Raw genomic sequence first — 22036 nt, 5'->3', positions numbered from 1 at the left:
TCTGTGTGGGACCTCTTAGTGATTGTTACTGGGACAACTGGGACCACTGGAACCACTGGGACTACTAGGACCACTGGGACCACTAGAACCACGAAGACTACTCAGACTACTGGGACCACTGGAACCACTCAGACTACTAGGACCACTGGGACCACTAGAACCACTCAGACTACTCAGACCACTGGGACCACTAGAACCACTAAGACTACTGAGACTACTAGAACCACTAAGACTACTGAGACTACTAGAACCACTCAGACTACTGAGACTACTAGAACTACTCAGACTACTGAGACTACTAGAACCACTCAGACTACTGAGACTACTAGGACCACTAAGACTACTGAGACTACTAGAACCACTAAGACTACTGAGACTACTAGGACCACTAAGACTACTGAGACTACTAGAACCACTAAGACTACTGAGACTACTAGGACCACTAAGACTACTGAGACTACTAGGACCACTGGGCTGTGAAAGGAGAGTTTGAGCAGACTGAAGAAGAGAAGCTGATTTGTTGACAGCTGTGCTCTGATTCATGAGTGAATGCAGCTGTTGATGTTTGCAGATACTTCAGTACACAGAGTACTACCTTAATTACAGCTTCCAGGTACATCGATCACTTCCTCTTTACATTTTCAGAGTAATAATAATAATTATATGTACTTTTCTTTTTTAAAGGCAAAACATTCAACAATTTGTTACAATTTGATATTTTGTGCTCTTTTGTTTTGACAAGGAACAAAATGTCATTAGTTTGGTTTTAATTCGGAGTCTCTGATGTGTTTATTTAACGTCTTTAAAACGTTTCCTCTAAATGAGGCTCTGGTTTGTAAATCAGCTTCACCACATGATGATGATGATGATGATGATTCATTCTTCATCCCACAGAGACACTAACTCAGATTACTGGAATTATTTTGGTGAATTACAAAAGCAGAATACTGCAGTACCTCTAACGGCCACCAGGCGCTGCTCTAAAACACTTTATTTAATGTATAAAAACACATAAATACGGTCGTTCGAGGCAAAATAATTATTAGATCCTGTTTGAGTTGTGCCATGAATTAAACACACAGTGTTTGTTAATTTGAAAGATAATTTTGCACGTTTTGTCATAAATAAAGTACAGTAGACTGAAAATACGTAATAATAAAGACGACACCTAAAAGCGTCGTCTCTCTGTCTGAAGCTACAATGGGTTTGGTGCCAGGATGTTCTCTCAACAACATAGTTCTCTCTCTTCACTGACAGACAGTCGCTGATAAAACACATCAGTTAAGATCACGTTACATTTAGTAGCATAGCTAAGTTAGCTAGCTTGTGAGACAAGCGAACAGCCATGTTGGATACCCGAAAGAGGCGGGGCTTCGCATCACTATATAAGAAGTGGGCAAAGTCGTTATGACGCCACCCGTTGGTTGGTGGACTACAGTTGTAAAGCCTTTAAGTTTGGCCTTTCGGCCGTCGCCATCTTGTTTTTTGCAACCAGAAGTGACACTAGTGGGAGGAGCTACAGACAATCGGATGATGGATAAGACATTTTTAGGAGCAAAATTTGTGGTAACTTGTTCAAATAAGTAATCATGCTGTATAAACTCATGTTTACAATGTTTACTGAGGTAATAAATCAAGAGAGAAGTAGAGTCATTTTCTCATAGACTTCTATACAACCAGAGGAGTCGCCCCCTGGTGGACACTAGGGGGCAGCACAATAAAAGGAGTTTTTACCCTGTAGTTGGTCTTTAAAACAGACTCCGAGGTCTTTGTTGATGGAATAGTTCTTTTAGCTGTTGTTTTTGTGTAACGTTGAGAGATTTGTATTTGTGTCGGACGGTTTGGTTTTTGAGTTGGAAGCTTGTTTTGTTTCATCGGCTCTGAGGACCAAAGAAAAACAGTGAGAATCTGTTGACATTCTTCTGCTGGTAAGAAATCTCTTCCTTCCTGTTGATTCACGACTCTTTCTTCTTCTCTTTCTATTTCAGTGTCCCTCTTGTTTCTGTCTCAAGACGCTTTAGTCTTAATCCAGAAATAATTATTATCGCTCATCAAAAATGATTAATATTAAGTGAAATATGATTAAATTATTAGATACAATTAGAAATAATAAAACTAGAAACAATCAATCTAGACCAGCTCCTACAAAGTAAAAGCCTGATGTTTTTATCTGCTGGATGGATTTTAAATAAATGTGGTTCATCATTGAGGATGATCTGTAGTAACGTTATTGATCCTCTGACTTTTCATCATAGCTCCTCCCAGTCAGCATTTTTCCGTTGAATAGACGTTTAAAAGACGTTCAGAATTGGTTGAAAAGTGAAAGGTTTTTCGCCGACTATTTGTAGACGTTGATTCAACGTTGAAGCTTCGACCAGATTTAACCGTGATTTGCAATACTACAATGTTCCGTCCTCCACATTGTGCGAATACTAATATATCATGATTTAAAGGCTTACTAAGAAACCACATCCACATTCATCAGTTGAAAGCCAGTGTTGGACATCACGTTGATATCTGGTCTAAACGTGAGCGTTGAATCGACGTCTTCAAATCGTCGGCTAAAAACTTTCACTTTTCTACGTGATTTCAACGTCACCGTGTTTCAACCGTCAAAATGCTCTCAGATCAATATGTAGCAACTAAATACTTCATGTTCGTAATGCATCAACAGTTTCCACTTACAGGACAAAAGACCAAGTGACACAGCAACAGTTCATTTGTATTTATTAAGCACAATATAAATATAACAATGTTCTTTATATAAAACATAATCTCCTTTTCCTTCTTTAAATGTCGTTCAAAGCCACACAGGAGCCGGTTTCAGGAGATCTGCCATATTTTCAAGCTGGACATCTGTAAATAAAACAAGTATTAGAAAAACATATTGACTTTTCGACCAGTTGTGAACGTCTCTTCACCGGAGACCATAGACGTCTTTTAAACGTGTTTTCCACGGAACGATGCTGACCTGGATATTACACAATATATACTTTATATTGTTTGTATATTGCCATAACCCAAACAACAATGTTTTGGCCATGATCGTGTTAGTACATTACTTTGTTTACTCACGTCCTCCTCATTTAAACTGTGTACAGCCCCACTCGCTGTCCGCCGTGTATTTTACATGTGAAATGTCCTAAATACTCTATTTTATAACGTTGGGCTACAGGGACAGTCCACAAAGAAAGTGTCTCCAAAATTAATAACACACACGTCAATGTTTACTGTTCGTAACCTGCTAACGCTACATGCTAACACTACTAGCTAGCAGCCTCGCCCGCATGATGATCATAACATGATATTAATGGTATGGTAATAATATTTCGGTTTGCAATACTGGAATGAAGTAGTTCAAGTACTTACAGAGTGTGTCGTTAGCGTGAAGCCTCGTTTATTCCGTCAGCTCGTTCACTTCGCTCATCACTCAGTAAGCGCTAGCTAGCTAGCTCAAATAGTGCCGTGTTTGTTTCCAGCCGTTTCTTAGATGTTTTAGTGAACATATGCAGACATAATGTGCTCTGCTCTCATTATGATGTCCTGGGAGCTTCTTGTTGACAGCACACAGTCTATAGTTCCATATTTACGACGTTTTATATGAGACATTGAAGGCGTTGAAATAACGTCTTCGTGTAGACCACATATGAACGGACAGCGGAATATGATTTTGGAGAAATACGTTTTTGCGTTTTGTTACGTAACAACACAAACTTGTTTTGTTACATTTCACATCGTTACGTTTTACTTTCATAACACATTTTCGCACGTTTATATATTTTTTCCAACTGTTTGTTTTGTTCTGAGTTCATGTTCATGTGTACCTTCATGTGTATTGATATCGACTCAGAGGCTCTAAAGACAGCAAACATTAGACCTGATCCTTCTCTTTTTACCTTTCACAATAAAAGCCCCTCTGTATATATAACATTTGCAGTTCTTTGTCTTGTTTTTTCATCACCTCCCCGTTGATTAAAGTTCATTAGAATGGTAGTGATGACCACCGATAAGATTACATTTAAACTGGGTGAGTGAGATGGGTGTGACTACAACAAAGGCTGGAATTAAACCGGTGTCGTTGCGGTTTGGTGGCGTCCGAACAGAGACAAACATAACGAAAGAAGATTATTTGATTGGAACATCAAGGGAGTTGTAGTCCTCTGCAACAACAGACTACACGTTAAAGACACGGAGTCTGTAGAGACATGTCGAATAAATACAAACAAAAAACGTTTTTTTACCGTTTTCCTAAATTTTCGACTTAGTTTTTCTTCTTTTTTTGACCTGCTGGATCACAACCCAGCCGAGCATTTCTCTGTTCTAGAAACAGGAAACAGTGGGGAGGTTCATGATCAGAGACACTGTGTTTTGTATCGTACAGGTCTAGTTCTGGTCCTCCAGTCTCTCCGTGTGGTGAACGTTAAATCATGGGGGCCAAAGACCTCAATGTGACCTCTGACCCCGAGGGGTCCCGACCTCCTGCCCGACGCCGGAGTCCCTTCAACAGCGTCAAGGTTCGTCCGCTCTCGTTGGCTTTTAAATGGAAAAATGTTGCATTGTCTTTATTACAAAATAAGATATTTAACAGAAATATTACAAAGATTATTTTTTGCATGAAAAATAAGTGAACAATAAATTACAACAATTTTTGTTTTGTAATTTCAACAATTTTAAGCTTTTTTTTCCTGATTTAACACAGAAGTTAAACGTCTTAAAGTCTGTCAGTGTGAGTTTCTCGTCCTTCATCACTGATGTTGAATCAGAGATGTCTCCTCTACGATGTTATGAGTGTTGATGGAGATGCTACAGTGTTAGCTTAGCTTAGCACCGATCTGGCCGCGCTCCATTCAGAAAACAAGTATTTTAAAAGTTATTTGCTTGTCGTCTTGTGGAGAGAACTAACAAAACATGAATTCAGACTTTTTACAAATCAGCAACATGACGTAGTTATTTCAGCATCTTTTTATTTGTTTATTGTAATTAAATCACAGCTAAACTGATTCTTTGGGTTCATACAGCTGGAGTGTGAGGCCTTTAGTTTCCACAGCATGAACTAAGCAGCAATCTGACCGTTTGTATTTGATTCAGCAGATTTTGTGCTTAACTTCAGGACTTGTTGTTGCTTTGAGGAGAAAGTTGACTTCCTGAAGTTCATCCTGGTTTTGTTCTCTGAGGTCACAAAGGTCAACATTTCCTCTACGAACCAAACCGATGAGCTCATCGTGTCGCTAGTCTCTCATCACGTCTTCTGAGTGCTTTTTATTTACTATCAGGATCATAGATTCATGAAAATGAAACCTTATTTGATAAATGAAGTGTCTTCTTCCCTCTCCTCCTCCTCCAGTTCTTTGTGTTTTGTCACAGTCTTCTTCAGCTGGCTCAGCTCCTGGTGTCTGGTTACATGAAGAGCTCCATCTCCACCATCGAGAGACGTTACGGTCTCTCCAGCCAGAAGTCTGGTCTGCTGGCTGCTTTCAACGAGGTCAGAACCACAACGTCCTCTCATCCTCTCATGTCCTCTCATCCTCTCATGTCCTCTCATCCTCTCATGTCCTCTCATCCTCTCATGTCCTCTCATCCTCTCATGTCCTCTCACGTCCTCTCATCCTCTCATGTCCTCTCATCCTCTCATGTCCTCTCATCCTCTCATGTCCTCTCACGTCCTCTCATCCTCTCATGTCCTCTCATCCTCTCATGTCCTCTCATCCTCTCATGTCCTCTCATCCTCTCATGTCCTCTCATGTCCTCTCATCCTCTCATGTCCTCTCATCCTCTCATGTCCTCTCACGCCCTCTCATCCTCTCATGTCCTCTCATCCTCTCATCCTCTCATGTCCTCTCATCCTCTCATGTCCTCTCATCCTCTCATCCTCTCATCCTCTCATGTCCTCTCATCCTCTCATGTCCTCTCATCCTCTCATGTCCTCACATATCCTCTCATCCTCTCATGTCCTCTCATCCTCTCATGTCCTCTCATCCTCTCATGTCCTCACATATCCTCTCATCCTCTCATATCCTCTCATCCTCTCATGTCCTCACATATCCTCTCATCCTCTCATGTCCTCTCATCCTCTCATGTCCTCACATATCCTCTCATCCTCTCATATCCTCTCATCCTCTCATATCCTCTCATCCTCTCATGTCCTCTCATATCCTCTCATCCTCTCATATCCTCTCATCCTCTCATGTCCTCACATATCCTCTCATCCTCTCATATCCTCTCATCCTCTCATATCCTCTCATCCTCTCATGTCCTCACACGTCCTCTCATCCTCTCATGTCCTCTCATCCTCTCATGTCCTCTCATCCTCTCATGTCCTCTCATCCTCTCATGTCCTCACATATCCTCTCATCCTCTCATATCCTCTCATCCTCTCATATCCTCTCATCCTCTCATGTCCTCACATATCCTCTCATCCTCTCATATCCTCTCATCCTCTCATATCCTCTCATCCTCTCATGTCCTCTCACGTCCTCTCATCCTCTCATGTCCTCTCATCCTCTCATGTCCTCTCATGTCCTCTCATCCTCTCATGTCCTCTCATCCTCTCATGTCCTCTCATCCTCTCATGTCCTCTCATCCTCTCATGTCCTCTCATGTCCTCTCATCCTCTCATGTCCTCTCATCCTCTCATGTCCTCTCACGCCCTCTCATCCTCTCATGTCCTCTCATCCTCTCATGTCCTCTCATCCTCTCATGTCCTCTCATCCTCTCATCCTCTCATCCTCTCATGTCCTCTCATCCTCTCATGTCCTCTCATCCTCTCATGTCCTCTCATCCTCTCATGTCCTCTCATGTCCTCTCATCCTCTCATGTCCTCTCATCCTCTCATGTCCTCACATATCCTCTCATCCTCTCATGTCCTCTCATCCTCTCATGTCCTCTCATCCTCTCATGTCCTCACATATCCTCTCATCCTCTCATATCCTCTCATCCTCTCATGTCCTCACATATCCTCTCATCCTCTCATGTCCTCTCATCCTCTCATGTCCTCACATATCCTCTCATCCTCTCATATCCTCTCATCCTCTCATATCCTCTCATCCTCTCATGTCCTCTCATATCCTCTCATCCTCTCATATCCTCTCATCCTCTCATGTCCTCACATATCCTCTCATCCGCTCATATCCTCTCATCCTCTCATGTCCTCTCATCCTCTCATGTCCTCACATATCCTCTCATCCTCTCATATCCTCTCATCCTCTCATATCCTCTCATCCTCTCATGTCCTCACATATCCTCTCATCCTCTCATATCCTCTCATCCTCTCATGTCCTCACATATCCTCTCATCCTCTCATGTCCTCTCATCCTCTCATATCCTCTCATCCTCTCATGTCCTCTCATGTCCTCTCATGTCCTCTCATCCTCGTGTGTGTGTGTGTGTGTGTGTGTGTGTCCAGGTAGGGAACACGGTCCTCATTGTGTTCGTGAGTTTCTTGGGGAGTCGTGTTCACCGGCCTCGGTTTATTGGAGGCGGAGCTCTGCTGGCCGGCCTCGCCTCGCTGCTGATAGCGCTGCCACACTTTGTGGGCGGAGCCTACGACTACACCGACAGCATCAGCTGTGAGACCACACACACACACACACACACAGTTTCATGGTCCCCATAACGCTTCTGGATCCTGCAGATTCATTGACCGCCTCAGATTTTTAATTCTTCATTGGAATAAATTGAAGACTGAATCTGGTTCACACTAATGAACCATTTTTTAAAAAAGTGTTTTAAAAGTCATATCAACTGATTGCAAAAACATAAACACACAAGAGCAAAAGGAAACATTTATTCTCACTAAACCCGGAAAGAAAAAAACATTTCACCGAAAAGTTTAGTATTTCTCAATTCTCCAAGAATAACAAGTTCTACAAAAAAGACAATGCTGCATGTTACATACATGTGAACTAGCAGTAAAACTGGTATTTAAAGTGTCTTCTTTTGAGTTGAGAAGAGACTTAAATGAGAATTTTAAGGAAATTCTTAACAGAGAAAAGGTAAAAAGTTCCTCTGCAATAATGAAATGCTGGATTTGCGTTGTAAGATATTATATCTCCTGTGTTTCCCGGCAGCCTCCGGTGAGAACAGCTCTGGTCTCTGCCAATCAGAGAGCCCCCTCGCCATCTCCTCCTCCAATCAGAGCTGCAGCCGGCAGGAGAGCCCCGCCCAGCTGGGGGTGTACCCTCTGCTGCTCATGGGTCAGCTGCTGCTGGGCATCGCCGCCGTCCCCATCCAGCCCTTCGGCATCTCCTTCATCGACGACCACGCCAGCAGGAAGAACTCGCCGCTCTACCTCGGTAGCTTTTCACTCGGACTCCGGGTCACGTGACGTTCTCATCTGAAGTAAAAGTGTTGATTGTGGCGGTCCCTTTAGAAGACCTCTCATTCTACTGCAGCAGGGTCCGACAGGCTGACCCTCTCAGTCCTGGGTCTGTCCTCTTCCTGTTTGTACTTTAGGCTCCGCCTCTTTTACCGCCAGCTGAAACTAAACTTCTGCTCGTGTGTTCAGGAATCCTCCTCGCTGTGACCTCCATCGGCCAGGCCATCGGCTTCATCACCGGCTCCCTCATGCTGCGCTTCTACGTGGACTTTGACAAGTTACCAGAAGGTGAGGAGACAAGGTCAAAGGTCAGGGACGACACGTCCTCCAAGACCGGGGGGGTAACTCGGAGGTGATGAAGATGATGCAGCTCTACTCTTCATCACTGTGATGCAGCTCTACTCTTCATCACTATGATGCAGCTCTACTCTTCATCACTATGATGCTGCTCTACTCTTCATCACTGTGATGCAGCTCTACTCTTCATCACTATGATGCAGCTCTACTCTTCATCACTATGATGCAGCTCTACTCTTCATCACTGTGATGCAGCTCTACTCTTCATCACTATGATGCAGCTCTACTCTTCATCACTATGATGCTGCTCTACTCTTCATCACTGTGATGCAGCTCTACTCTTCATCACTATGATGCAGCTCTACTCTTCATCACTGTGATGCAGCTCTACTCTTCATCACTATGATACAGCTCTACTCTTCATCACTATGATGCTGCTCTACTCTTCATCACTGTGATGCAGCTCTACTCTTCATCACTATGATTCTGCTCTACTCTTCATCACTGTGATGCTGCTCTACTCTTCATCACTATGATGCAGCTCTACTCTTCATCACTATGATGCAGCTCTACTCTTCATCACTGTGATGCAGCTCTACTCTTCATCACTATGATGCAGCTCTACTCTTCATCACTGTGATGCAGCTCTACTCTTCATCACTATGATGCAGCTCTACTCTTCATCACTATGATGCAGCTCTACTCTTCATCACTGTGATGCAGCTCTACTCTTCATCACTATGATGCAGCTCTACTCTTCATCACTATGATGCTGCTCTACTCTTCATCACTGTGATGCAGCTCTACTCTTCATCACTATGATGCAGCTCTACTCTTCATCACTGTGATGCAGCTCTACTCTTCATCACTATGATACAGCTCTACTCTTCATCACTATGATGCTGCTCTACTCTTCATCACTGTGATGCAGCTCTACTCTTCATCACTATGATTCTGCTCTACTCTTCATCACTGTGATGCTGCTCTACTCTTCATCACTGTGATGCAGCTCTACTCTTCATCACTATGATGCAGCTCTACTCTTCATCACTATGATGCAGCTCTACCCTTCATCACTATGATTCTGCTCTACTCTTCATCACTGTGATGCTGCTCTACTCTTCATCACTATGATGCTGCTCTACTCTTCATCACTATGATGCAGCTCTACTCTTCATCACTGTGATGCAGCTCTACCCTTCATCACTATGATTCTGCTCTACTCTTCATCACTGTGATGCAGCTCTACTCTTCATCACTATGATGCAGCTCTACTCTTCATCACTATGATGCAGCTCTACCCTTCATCACTATGATTCTGCTCTACTCTTCATCACTATGATGCTGCTCTACTCTTCATCACTGTGATGCAGCTCTACTCTTCATCACTATGATTCTGCTCGACTCTTCATCACTGTGATGCTGCTCTACTCTTCATCACTATGATGCTGCTCTACTCTTCATCACTGTGATGCAGCTCTACCCTTCATCACTATGATGCAGCTCTACTCTTCATCACTGTGATGCAGCTCTACTCTTCATCACTATGATGCAGCTCTACTCTTCATCACTATGATGCAGCTCTACCCTTCATCACTATGATGCTGCTCTACTCTTCATCACTATGATGCAGCTCTACTCTTCATCACTATGATGCAGCTCTACTCTTCATCACTATGATGCAGCTCTACTCTTCATCACTATGATGCAGCTCTACTCTTCATCACTATGATGCTGCTCTACCCTTCATCACAATGATGCTGCTCTACTCTTCATCACTATGATGCAGCTCTACTCTTCATCACTATGATGCAGCTCTACTCTTCATCACAATGATGCTGCTCTACTCTTCATCACTACGATGCAGCTCTACTCTTCATCACTATGATGCAGCTCTACTCTTCATCACTACGATGCTGCTCTACACTTCATCACAATGATGCTGCTCTACTCTTCATCACTATGATGCAGCTCTACTCTTCATCACTATGATGCAGCTCTACCCTTCATCACTATGATGCAGCTCTACCCTTCATCACTATGATGCAGCTCTACCCTTCATCACTATGATGCAGCTCTACTCTTCATCACTGTGATGCTGCTCTACCCTTCATCACTGTGATGCTGCTCTACTCTTCATCACTGTGATGCTGCTCTACTCTTCATCACTGTGATGCAGCTCTACTCTTCATCACTATGATGCTGCTCTACTCTTCATCACTATGATGCAGCTCTACTCTTCATCACTATGATGCTGCTCTACCCTTCATCACTATGATGCAGCTCTACTCTTCATCACTATGATGCAGCTCTACTCTTCATCACTATGATGCTGCTCTACCCTTCATCACTATGATGCAGCTCTACTCTTCATCACTATGATGCAGCTCTACCCTTCATCACTATGATGCAGCTCTACTCTTCATCACTGTGATGCAGCTCTACTCTTCATCACTATGATGCAGCTCTACTCTTCATCACTATGATGCAGCTCTACTCTTCATCACTGTGATGCAGCTCTACTCTTCATCACTGTGATGCAGCTCTACTCTTCATCACTATGATGCTGCTCTACTCTTTATCACTGTGATGCAGCTCTACTCTTCATCACTATGATTCTGCTCTACTCTTCATCACTGTGATGCTGCTCTACTCTTCATCACTGTGATGCAGCTCTACTCTTCATCACTATGATGCAGCTCTACTCTTCATCACTATGATGCAGCTCTACCCTTCATCACTATGATGCTGCTCTACTCTTCATCACTATGATGCAGCTCTACTCTTCATCACTATGATGCAGCTCTACTCTTCATCACTATGATGCAGCTCTACTCTTCATCACTATGATGCAGCTCTACTCTTCATCACTATGATGCAGCTCTACTCTTCATCACTATGATGCTGCTCTACCCTTCATCACTATGATGCAGCTCTACTCTTCATCACTATGATGCAGCTCTACTCTTCATCACTATGATGCAGCTCTACTCTTCATCACTATGATGCTGCTCTACCCTTCATCACTATGATGCAGCTCTACCCTTCATCACTATGATGCAGCTCTACCCTTCATCACTATGATGCAGCTCTACTCTTCATCACTGTGATGCTGCTCTACTCTTCATCACTGTGATGCTGCTCTACTCTTCATCACTGTGATGCTGCTCTACTCTTCATCACTGTGATGCTGCTCTACTCTTCATCACTGTGATGCTGCTCTACTCTTCATCACTGTGATGCTGCTCTACTCTTCATCACTGTGATGCTGCTCTACTCTTCATCACTATGATGCTGCTCTACTCTTCATCACTATGATGCTGCTCTACTCTTCATCACTATGATGCAGCTCTACTCTTCATCACTATGATGCTGCTCTACTCTTCATCACTGTGATGCAGCTCTACTCTTCATCACTATGATGCTGCTCTACTCTTCATCACTATGATGCAGCTCTACTCTTCATCACTATGATGCTGCTCTACCCTTCATCACTATGATGCAGCTCTACTCTTCATCACTATGATGCAGCTCTACTCTTCATCACTATGATGCAGCTATACTCTTCATCACTGTGATGCAGCTCTACCCTTCATCACTATGATGCAGCTCTACCCTTCATCACTATGATGCAGCTCTACTCTTCATCACTATGATGCAGCTCTACTCTTCATCACTATGATGCAGCTCTACTCTTCATCACTATGATGCAGCTCTACTCTTCATCACTATGATGCAGCTCTACCCTTCATCACTATGATGCTGCTCTACCCTTCATCACTATGATGCAGCTCTACTCTTCATCACTATGATGCAGCTCTACTCTTCATCACTATGATGCAGCTCTACTCTTCATCACTATGATGCTGCTCTACCCTTCATCACTATGATGCAGCTCTACTCTTCATCACTATGATGCAGCTCTACTCTTCATCACTATGATGCTGCTCTACTCTTCATCACTATGATGCAGCTCTACTCTTCATCACTATGATGCAGCTCTACTCTTCATCACTATGATGCAGCTCTACTCTTCATCACTATGATGCAGCTCTACTCTTCATCACTATGATGCAGCTCTACTCTTCATCACTATGATGCTGCTCTACTCTTCATCACTGTGATGCAGCTCTACCCTAACCCTTTACCCACAATTTATGTGTATTTTCCCTTTAACTCACGAGATGCAGCATGTTTCATACTTAATGTGAATATGATTCATACTTTGTTGGCATCTTATTCTGAAAACCGGATGTTGTCTCACGTTAATGTTTCCGCTAACTTTCAAAGTCCTTCGCTCCCGATCTGTGTGTTTAAATGTGTTTACGGTGAATGTCAGCATAGAGGTGCACTAACATGTGAGTGTCTGCTGACTTTACCGCAGTGATGTCCAGTAGCCTCCATTCCTCCACCGCTGCCAGTGAACAGACTTTCAAAATAAAACAAATTAAAAAATGCGTTGACACGCTACAATAATTGTCGGCGTGAATTAATTAATGCGTTAACACGATAATAACGCGTTAACTTATATATATATATATAAATATGTATATATATATATATATATATATATATAAATATATGTATATATATATATATATATATATATATATATATATATATATATATATATATATATATAAATAAAGTGACATTCAGCAGCTGTGACCTCTGTGAACATCTGCTGTCAAATTATTTTATGAATGATGGATTTGAGATTTTGGGTCAGCTTTTATTTATTATTATTCTTGTTTATTATTTTCATTATTATACTAATAATATCATAACTATTATTATTATTAATGTATTAATAATATAATAATAATTATTATTGTTTATTGTTATTATTATACTAATATTATTATTATCATTATTCTTGTGATTATTATAATTATTGTTTTTGTTCATTATTATCATTGTACTAATTATATAATACTGATTATTATTATTATTATTTATTCAGTATCAAGTCTCAGTACAAGTGAAAGTGAAGTTTTGGTAACAAAACTTAACATAAAGTCTTTTAAAAAATAAACGTCTGTGGTACGCAGTGGTGTATAAAGTACCCAAAAGCCATACGTGAGTAAAAGTAAAGATACCTTACTGGAAAATGACTCCAGTAAAAGTAACCTATTAGAATACTACTTGAGTAAAAGTCTTAAAGTATCTGATATTTATTGTACTTAAGTATTGAAAGTAAAAGTAAAAAGTAAATGTTGTTAATAAAAAAGCAAAGGGTCAGAATTATGAGAATGATGAAGTTTATTCAGATGTCCGACATCGTAGAAACGTTGTGTTTCAGCTCGTTAAACTCTCACATGTATTATTTCTGTGGAGAGAAGATTAATATCGGTAATCTGAGCAGAATCATCGGAGCGTGTCTGGTCGCATCATTTCACCTCGACTCCTGTTTCAGGAAGAGTTTGCTGATCCGTGAAACTCAGATGCTCCGGACGCCGTCACGCCTCTCGGATTAATGGAGCTTGACTTTCTTTTGAGCCTTGTTTGAACAAAAAACTATTTTTCTTTTCTACCATGTGGGATGTGTGAGCGGATTGTGTGAGTCAGCATGTGTGTGTGTAGCTGTTTCTATGTGTTCATGCATGCATGTATAGTATGTATATGTAGGGGGTTGTTTTGTTTCATAATGCACCGTTTTGAGGTGTGTGTGTGTGTGTGTGTGTGTACATCTAGCTGTGTCAGTTATTTGGGGACCTTGACCTGGAGAGTGAGGACAGTTTGAATTGTGGGGACATCGGTCTTCGTTTGAGGATTGCGATTAGGAAGTTTAAGGCTTGAGGTTACAATTAAACAAGTAACTTCACTTTTTTTTTAAAGTTAGCATAAGGGTCCTTGTAATGCATATGCTAGTTCAGGTCCCCACGTGGGCTAATGTTTGTGTATGGGTGTGTCCATGAGTAATTGAAGGAATATTTTGTCGCTCAGTTGGCCTTTGTTCTGCATAAAAAACGGTATTTTATTGCTGACATGTTATGTGACTCATTAACAGTCAGCATGCTGTTTTATTGGCTTGAGCTTTGCTGCAGATATCAAACTTCATAAGAACTGAAGTATGTTCAGAGAAGTCCACATCTTCTCACTGAAGCAGATTAGATTTATGTATTTAAAAGGTTTCGCTGACACTTCAAATGTTCATACTCTTCTCCAAAACGTTATTTAAACAGCGTAACAACAGTTAAATGTTAGAATTAGAGCTGACACAATCACTCAGCCAATTGTGTCGTCATTAATGAGAAGATGTTCTGCAAATCTGCAGCAACATCTTATAGAAGCTTTACTTCATGTTGGGAAACAAACTACAGATCAGGTTACAAACACAATACAAAGAGACAAGTATACCTGTGGCACATTGTGTAATCCAAACCAGAGTAAGTGCAGTCAGACCTGTTGAGGTGTGGCAGTGGTGCTGCCCTGTGTTTGTTCAAGGACCCAAATGCAGTTCTACAAAACTTGTTCTACAAAACATTTATCTCTCTCACTCAAAAACACGCACACAAAAAAACTCTTGAACAAGTTTTGTAGAACTGGGAAAAAAACTGGAAAAAACGAGTCTGCATTTGGGTAGCCGGAACCGGAAGTTGCGGTTGTTGTGGCGGAGAAAATCTACGGAAAAATCCGTATTTAAAGCGCACCGGACTATAAGCCGACGCCTCAAAGCGTGGGGTAAAAAGTAGCGGCTTATAGTCCGAAAAGTACGGTATTCATCATTTTATGTCAAATAACTGACGTTGGCTCTTCATTCCTCTTTGTTCTGTTTTTTATGTGTTATACCTGATTGTACATTCTCTTCTTCTTCTTCTTCTTCTTCCAGCCCAGATCAAGTTGACCCATAAGGACTTGCGCTGGGTGGGAGCCTGGTGGCTCGGCTTCCTGGTGGCGGCCTGCCTCCTCTTCCTCACAGCGCTGCCGTACCTCTTCTTCCCCAGGAGCATCTCCAAAGAGGTGAGAGGAAGCAGGAAGTATATTCTGTATAAAGATTACAACCGTAAGACCTTATTATTGAAGCCATGTGACAGTTTATATAGAAGTCAGCTGGTTATGTCCAAACAAATGTGTTTTCAACAAGATAAAAACAGACCAGGGTCAGAATAACAACGTTAGATCAAAGATGATTAGGATGAAATGTTTTTAAAAGATGCTCATGAACTGAGCTGAACATGTTGTAACAGGAATTTGTTTCGTTGCTTTTGGCTCAGTCGCTGAAGCAAAGTTCAACTCTGCACATGTTTTAAAAACGAAACAAGCGGATTGCTCAACAGTTTCCTTCGAAAGTCACAAAACATCAGCCTGAAGCCAAACTCCAGCACATTTCATCTCAGATAGAGGACGTTACACTTCCAGATGTTTGAGCTCTTATACACCAACACTGAGTACTTCAGATGTTAAATAACTGCTGACTTCTTTCAATCCCTGAGGCTGTGAATATATCGCACTGTTGCAGATGCTCCGTATGTATTATTCTCACAGTAAACAAACAAAGTTTTTGACTTGTAAGTTCTGACCACAAGCCAACTTTCATTTCAGCTCTTTTCTGGGGTGGAAGTGGTCTCGCTAATCTTTGAGTGTCAGAATAATTGTACTGATGGGAGGAAATACAAAATACAGTTTTGTCGGTAATCCAACATATTTTGACAGCACAAAATAAGCCTGTGTTCTTTTATAATGATATACATATACAATTAGTTTTTACTGTAATCCATTAGTGTAAACAAAAAATATTTAAAAGTGTGATCTAACACAATGACAGCTAACCAACGTTTATGTCTTGATAATGGTGGAATAGGCAGCGGTATTATCTTGCTGTTATATCGTTGTGGTGATGTGTGTGTACCTTTATTTAACATTTATTTTGCATTTAAAGCGAGAAAGTAAAGTCAATCGTATGCATAAATACCAAGTTTTTATCAGACGGAAACCTCCGGTTCTTTAAAGTTCTCCAAAGCTTGTTTGTTATTTGTTAAAGCTGCATTCTCTCTAGTGTCCACCAGGGGGCGACTCCTCTGGTTGTATAGAAGTCTATAGAAAATGACTCTACTTCTCTCTTGATTTATTACCTCAGTAAACATTATAAACATGAGTTTATGTCTCAATCTCTAGTTTCAAGTCTTCTTCAATACAGCATGATGTTCATTTAGTACATCATGGTCCATTTAGAGTCACACACACCATAAAGCAGGGGATGCTTTAGGGCGGGGCTACACGCTGATTGACAGGTCGACACCAGAGACGTATACGGCGTCTCTACGGCGTCCACAAAACAACAACGACTACGTCCACTTCTGTGTTTGTATCGTTCATAATGACCTCCAGACTGCTACATGTTTCATATCGCTCTCAGATTTCAAGATAAAACCCGACTCACTCCTCTCTAGAGAGAAGTGAGGAAACAATCTCTCTTTAAATGTTTCTTCACACTTTCTCTTAGTCTGTTTTGGGGTTAAATGTAGTTTACTTGCTTTCATTTTACAAAAGATAATCATTTAATGATCTAAATGATGTCTAAAAAGTGTATTCACCTCATAGCCTTGTTTTTACATCCTTACTGGAGATATTAAGAAGTACAACTCTCTCTTGCGCAATGATAATAAAGTTGAAAGTGACTGAAATTTGGCTTCACTCAGCTGTCAGATAAGACTCTGGACTTTGGCTGCTGTTTGTGTTTAAACACAGGGAGGCATCATGGTGTTGAGCAACCTGCTGGCACCATCTCTTCATCTCTTACAGGAAACGTTTGCAGTGGAAGGTTTTTGTTTTGTGTTGGAGCCAAAACTCCTCCTCAAACTGAACAGCACTGAGACGCTAAGAAGGTGTTTAGCAGAAAAAGCAAACTGGTTCCACCCATTTCTTATCGTTCATAAAAGGACAGACGGAGTTTTGAATCACAGTGTTGTGACCTCAGGTCCGTTTCAGAGTCTGCTCACAGTTTCAACATCCACAAGACGTTTCAGACGCTGAGCGTCTGTTCTGTAGCACACACATTGATCATGAAGCTTTTTGCATCGACTGCTGGTGAACATTTCTCACATTTCATACTCGTTCAGGTGTCTGAATATGGAAATGCGAAGAACCATATTGTGGATTTGGCCGCATTGACCCTCTATAGGTTACGTACCATCCCTGATGAACCCTGACGTAGATCGACTGATGAACAAAGAGCTTCACCTCGAGGCTCGGCTGTCTTCTATCAGAGGTTCAAATCTAGACAATAAAGTAAAGACAAGCCTGGTCATGATCTCTTCCGTGATCTCATGTCTCAACTTTAAAACGAATGTGTTTATCCAACTGAGTTTAGTGTAGATGTCTGGACGTCCTAACACAGACCACATAGCACTCGCATGCCGTTGAGAGGACACGTTGATCTGAAGGTGCTCACAGAGCCCTGAGTGTAAACGTTCCCAGCATGCAGGCCTCCGGCTGGTTTCCTATAAGCAGCAGCGACTGCAGACTGAGTGGTGTTTGAAGCCAGCATGTGATGTTTCTGCTTCCATATTTGTCCAGGACGGCGGCGACGACGACGTCGTGGAGTCCAGACCGGACAGCAAGCAGCAGCAGACAAACCCGGTCCAGGAAATCTCTCTCCTTCAGTTCCTCAAAAGTAAGAGTCTTCTTTTCCTCTTCTGTTTCCTGTCTAACGAGGCTGCAGCGGAGGCAACTACAGGGCATCGCCAGTGAACACAGGTCACTGCGACTACAGTGTTTTAACATCAATGCTAAATCAAGACGCAACAGCAGCTCTTGCTTTCACATCTGCACAAATAATGACCCTTTAGGTGTAGATGTCTCCGTCCATCAGACCTCATCCACATTGCTGTCCTTCAGGTTTTCCTCGTATCGCTCTGCGAACCCTGCGGAGCCCCATCTACCTGCTGGTGGTTCTGGCGCAGGTCAACCTGGCGGCGCTGCTGGCCGGCCTCGCCACCTTCATGGCCAAGTTCATTGAGAGACAGTTCAGCCAGACTGTCTCCTTTTCCACCATGATGATAGGTGAGGTTTTGTCAGTTCTGGATACATTATGTGTTATCGCAGTATTCAGTGTTATCAAACAGAGTTCTTCCTCTTCAAGGGAGCGTTTGTATCCCGCTGGCAGTGCTCGGCAGCGTCCTGGGTGGAGTTCTGATGCGACGGTTGAATCTTTCGGTCAGCGGTGCCAGCAAGCTGTGCACTGCTGCTATCCTGCTCTGCATGTTGTCCTACATGCCGCTGTTGTTCATTGGATGTCCCACCCAGAAGATCGCAGGGGTCTTTCCTCCCAGGTAGACCATTGCTTTGCATACACTAAGTACACAGAGGCCTGATTTGAGCTGTTAAAGGAAAGTCATTTCACCACTGAAATGGCACTAATTCGAACACTAACAGGGAACTAATTTCAAAGCTGAAAGGGAACTAATTTCCCCAATAACAGAAAATAAATTTCACTATTTACAGGAGACTAATTCTGCCACTGACAGGAAGGTAATTTAACAAGTAACAGGCAACACATTTCACTATTGACAGGGAACTAACTTGAACACTAACAGCGAACAAATTTCCCCAGGGAACTAATTGCATCACTGGTAGCAAACTAATTTCACTATTTACAGGAGAATGACCGGAAAATAATTTCCCCAATGACAGGGAATTAATATCCCCAATGACGATGTAAGGGAACTAATTTCACTATTGACAGGAAGACAATTTCACTACTGATCTGGAACAATTTAACGACTGTTAGGGAACTAATTTCCCTTCAACCAAGGAACTAATTCAACCAGTGACAGAAAACTAATTCCACCACTGTAAGGGAACTCATTTCACCACTGGCAGCAAGGTAATTTAACCCCTATTGACAGTTAACTAATTTCACTATTGAGAGGGAACTAATTTCACCACTTTCAGGGAACTAATTGTATCACAGGCAGCAAACAAATTTGACTATTTACATGAGACTAATTACACCACTCACAGGGAACTAATTCCACTATTGACAAGGAGCTCATTTCAAAATGGACAGGGAACTAACTTCACCGCTGTAAGGGAACTAATTCCACTATTGACAGGGAGCTTATTTCACTATTGACCTGAAACTAATTTCACTACCGTCAATGACCTAATTCCACCAGTCAGGGAATAATTTCAACTCTGACAGGGAACAAAGTTAACAACTGACACAGGACCAATGTCACCATTTATAGTGAACTAATTTGTAAGATTGTGTAACTACATGCCTTTAAAACTTCAAAGTTTGATAACGTGTGTGTGTGTGTGTGCGTGTGTTTCCAGCAGTGCTGTGTTGCCGTGCAGCTCTGGCTGTCGGTGTCCTCAGGAGGCCTTTAACCCGGTCTGTGGTTCTGATGGTGTTGAGTTCAGGTCTCCCTGCCATGCTGGCTGTATCACCATAGCAACAGATCCGCACAATGCCACAGTAAGAATAATGTCATCACTTTACTTTAGAATGTAAACATTTCATGCTTTTACTGTAAACTCATAACTCATGTGCTGTGCAGAAAGCAGTCAGCTCTGTGTCGATGCATTTCCCTTTAGTGAGTGTTTCTTGGTAAAGTGGATGACATCACCTCTTGCTGAACTCTCTGTCGTCTCATTAAGAGCTGCAGGAAACAGAGACTCTGGTCTTCTCTTCCTCCAGATACAAACTATATTCTCTCGCTTCATCTCACTGTCGCTCCCACAGTCTCACCCTGTTCTCAGTTTGTTTGGAGTTTGCATTCCAACTTCTTCTTATTCCCTTAACCTACGTTTTGTTTGTTTTTGAAGTCTTGAGTGAGAACAGAAAGTATTCATATGTGAAGTGAAACAAAGCATTCTGTGCAACCCTCAGTTAGGGTAAAGTTCAGGAAAACTATTTAACTAGATGTAAAGATGGATGGATGGACAGATGGATGGATAGATGAATGGATGATAGATGGATGAATGGATGATAGATGGATGAATGGATGATAGATGGATGAATGGATGATAGATGGATGGATGAATGGATGGATGGATGAATGGATGGATGATAGATGGATGGATAGATGGATGGATAGATGAATGGATAGATGAATGGATGATAGATGGATGAATGGATGATAGATGGATGGATGAATGGATGGATGGATGAATGGATGGATGATAGATGGATGGATAGATGGATGGATGATAGATGGATAGATTGATGGATGGATGGATGGATGGATGGATGATAGATGGATAGATTGATAGATGGATGGATAGATTGATGGATGGATGGATGATAGATGGATGGATGAATGGATGGATGATAGATGGATAGATTGATGGATGGATGGATGGATGGACAGATGAATGGATGATAGATGGATGGATGAATGGATGGATAGATGGATGGATAGATGGATGATAGATGGATGGATGAATGGATGGATAGATGGATGGATAGATGGATGATAGATGGATGGATAGATGGATGATAGATGGATGGATGGATGGATGATAGATGGATAGATTGATGGATGGATGGATGATGGATGGATAGATGGATGGATAGATGGATAGATGATAGATGGATAGATTGATGGATGGATGATAGATGGATGGATGGATGATAGATGGATGGATGATGGATGATAGATGGATGGATGAATGGATGGATAGATGGATGGATAGATGGATGATAGATGGATGGATGAATGGATGGATAGATGGATGGATAGATGGATGATAGATGGATGGATGATGGATGGATAGATAGATGGATGGATGATAGATGGATGATAGCTGGATGATGGATGGATAGATAGATGGATGGATGGATGATAGATTGATGGATGGATGGATGGATAGATGGATGGATGATAGATGGATGATAGCTGGATGATGGATGGATGGACAGATGGATGGATGGATGATAGATGGATGGATAGATTGATGGATGGATTGGATGATAGATGGATGATAGCTGGATGATGGATGGATGGACAGATGGATGGATGGATGATAGATGGATGGATGAATGGATGGATGGATGAATGGATGGATGGATAGATGGATGATAGATGGATGGATAGATAGATGGATGGATAGATTGATGGATGGATGGATAGATAGATGGATGGATAGATTGATGGATGGATGGATGATAGATGGATGGATAGATTGATGGATGGATGGATAGATAGATGGATGGATAGATTGATGGATGGATGGATGATAGATGGATGGATGGATGATAGATGGATGGATGGATGGATGGATGGATGGATGGATTCTCAGATCAGGATGGTGTTTGTTGACCCCGTCTGTCCGTCTGTGCAGAACTACACTGAGTGTCGGTGTGTTGCCGGTCTCGGCTCCGCTGCTCCAGGAACCTGCGGCAGCGGATGCTCCAGGCTCCTCCTCCCCTTCGTGGCTCTGCTCGGTGTCACCAGCTTCATCGCCTTCTTCTCCCAG

At 42.0% G+C, this 22036-nt stretch overlaps 1 protein-coding gene across 1 annotated transcript in view; it reads left to right on the top strand.

Moving 5' to 3' along the window:
• Nucleotides 1-497: 497 nt before the first annotated feature.
• Nucleotides 498-22036, top strand: part of LOC306787644 (solute carrier organic anion transporter family member 2B1-like) — a gene marked incomplete at its 3' end in the record, with an annotated part of 23552 nt that continues 2013 nt past the window's right edge. The window contains exons 1-12 of the mRNA XM_079282848.1: nucleotides 498-613; nucleotides 4382-4514; nucleotides 5345-5482; nucleotides 7403-7565; nucleotides 8067-8291; nucleotides 8504-8602; nucleotides 15444-15574; nucleotides 18131-18227; nucleotides 18452-18616; nucleotides 18696-18885; nucleotides 19892-20033; nucleotides 21902-22036. The exon at nucleotides 21902-22036 is cut by the window's right edge and continues 26 nt beyond it. Coding sequence (XP_079138974.1) covers nucleotides 4428-4514; nucleotides 5345-5482; nucleotides 7403-7565; nucleotides 8067-8291; nucleotides 8504-8602; nucleotides 15444-15574; nucleotides 18131-18227; nucleotides 18452-18616; nucleotides 18696-18885; nucleotides 19892-20033; nucleotides 21902-22036 — 1572 coding nt within the window. The 5' untranslated portion in view covers nucleotides 498-613; nucleotides 4382-4427. The remainder of the gene's footprint in view (nucleotides 614-4381; nucleotides 4515-5344; nucleotides 5483-7402; nucleotides 7566-8066; nucleotides 8292-8503; nucleotides 8603-15443; nucleotides 15575-18130; nucleotides 18228-18451; nucleotides 18617-18695; nucleotides 18886-19891; nucleotides 20034-21901) is intronic.

Source organism: Melanostigma gelatinosum (genome assembly GCF_949748355.1).
Source record: "Melanostigma gelatinosum genome assembly, chromosome: 14".
Classification (NCBI taxonomy): Eukaryota; Metazoa; Chordata; class Actinopteri; order Perciformes; family Zoarcidae; genus Melanostigma; species Melanostigma gelatinosum.
This window is presented reverse-complemented; position numbering and strand designations above follow the sequence as displayed.